Source organism: Penaeus monodon, chromosome 22 (genome assembly GCF_015228065.2).
Source record: "Penaeus monodon isolate SGIC_2016 chromosome 22, NSTDA_Pmon_1, whole genome shotgun sequence".
In the NCBI taxonomy this organism is placed as follows: domain Eukaryota; kingdom Metazoa; phylum Arthropoda; class Malacostraca; order Decapoda; family Penaeidae; genus Penaeus; species Penaeus monodon.
The window spans coordinates 14,777,804-14,778,949 of NC_051407.1; the positions used below are offsets into that span (position 1 = coordinate 14,777,804).

At 38.0% G+C, this 1,146-nt stretch overlaps 1 protein-coding gene across 1 annotated transcript in view; it reads left to right on the plus strand.

Annotated features, from left to right (window-relative positions):
• Positions 1 to 1,146, plus strand: part of LOC119587576 (carbohydrate sulfotransferase 9-like) — a 16,279-nt gene extending 15,133 nt beyond the window's left edge. The window contains exon 5 of the mRNA XM_037936288.1: positions 129 to 1,146. Within this exon, the coding sequence (XP_037792216.1) occupies positions 129 to 458 (330 nt within the window). The 3' untranslated portion in view covers positions 459 to 1,146. The remainder of the gene's footprint in view (positions 1 to 128) is intronic.

Genomic DNA, 1,146 nt, shown 5'->3' on the forward strand with positions numbered 1-1,146 from the left:
CCCATAACATCTTCATCATAATCATACCAAAGCAACAGTAGGTAATATATACAGCATAAATGTATGAGCCCAGGAGATGCATAAAAGATTATGTTGTAACAAATGATAAACATACTTTTCGCCCACAGGAAACATTTGGGAGAAACCGCATTGACCGGCACTTCCGCGCAACCACCCTCCTGTGTTCCCCCTGCAGCGTTAAATATGAATACATATTCCACACTGACACTCTCACGCAAGATCTTCAGTACATCGTGGATAAACTCAATATCGAAAGCATCGATCTTGATCTACGTTTGAACAATAGGACACGAGAATCTTCGTATGAGAGTTATTATAAAAATATTCCTGCTAGTCTAATGAGAAAGATATACGCACTCTACAAGGAAGACTTTCTTATTAATAACTTTACACTACCTCCCTTCTTGAGAGGTGTAATCCAAGGTGATAATGTATAAATGTTACGGGACCATCGTGTACAAAAGTACTACGGTGTACATAAATTATAATTCAGTGTCTGATTCTAGAATATTTTCAAATCCCGTTATGATGCAATAAAAGTTATTTCATCAACCATAAACTTTATATTATATCTAGAAATTGGCTAAATCATTTTTTTATGATTTATATTGACACAATTTCAAGGATAACCTATCAATTTAAGAGTATTTGCTAGCGAATCTCCGAACATGAATAAGCAAAGCAAGTCTAAGCTACATGTCACTGTATTCATTTATTTAATTTTGATACACTTAATAACTTTCTCATTCAAATGAACTGAACTTTGGTCAACATATCGAAAGCGGATGAACAGACCATTGTAAGACTTCTAACGTCATAATTACTTCCCCATTCAACTAACGTGTTCAACGAGCCATATCAGGAACGGATTACGACAAGACCTCATGACCGAGGGAAGACTGTCGCAGTACGCCTCTCCTGTGTGGATTTTCGCCAGTTGGGTTTCCAAGGACAAGATTATGAGTTATCGGAGGTACTTGTGATGCACTCCTTACCCATCTCTTCATGGGAATCCTCAAAACACACCACTACTGTAACGTGATGTCGTGGGTAACTATGCATTGCGGAAACGATATGTTATCGGCGTTTTGCCGTGGTGCCAAGATAAAAACTCGCAACGGAAGG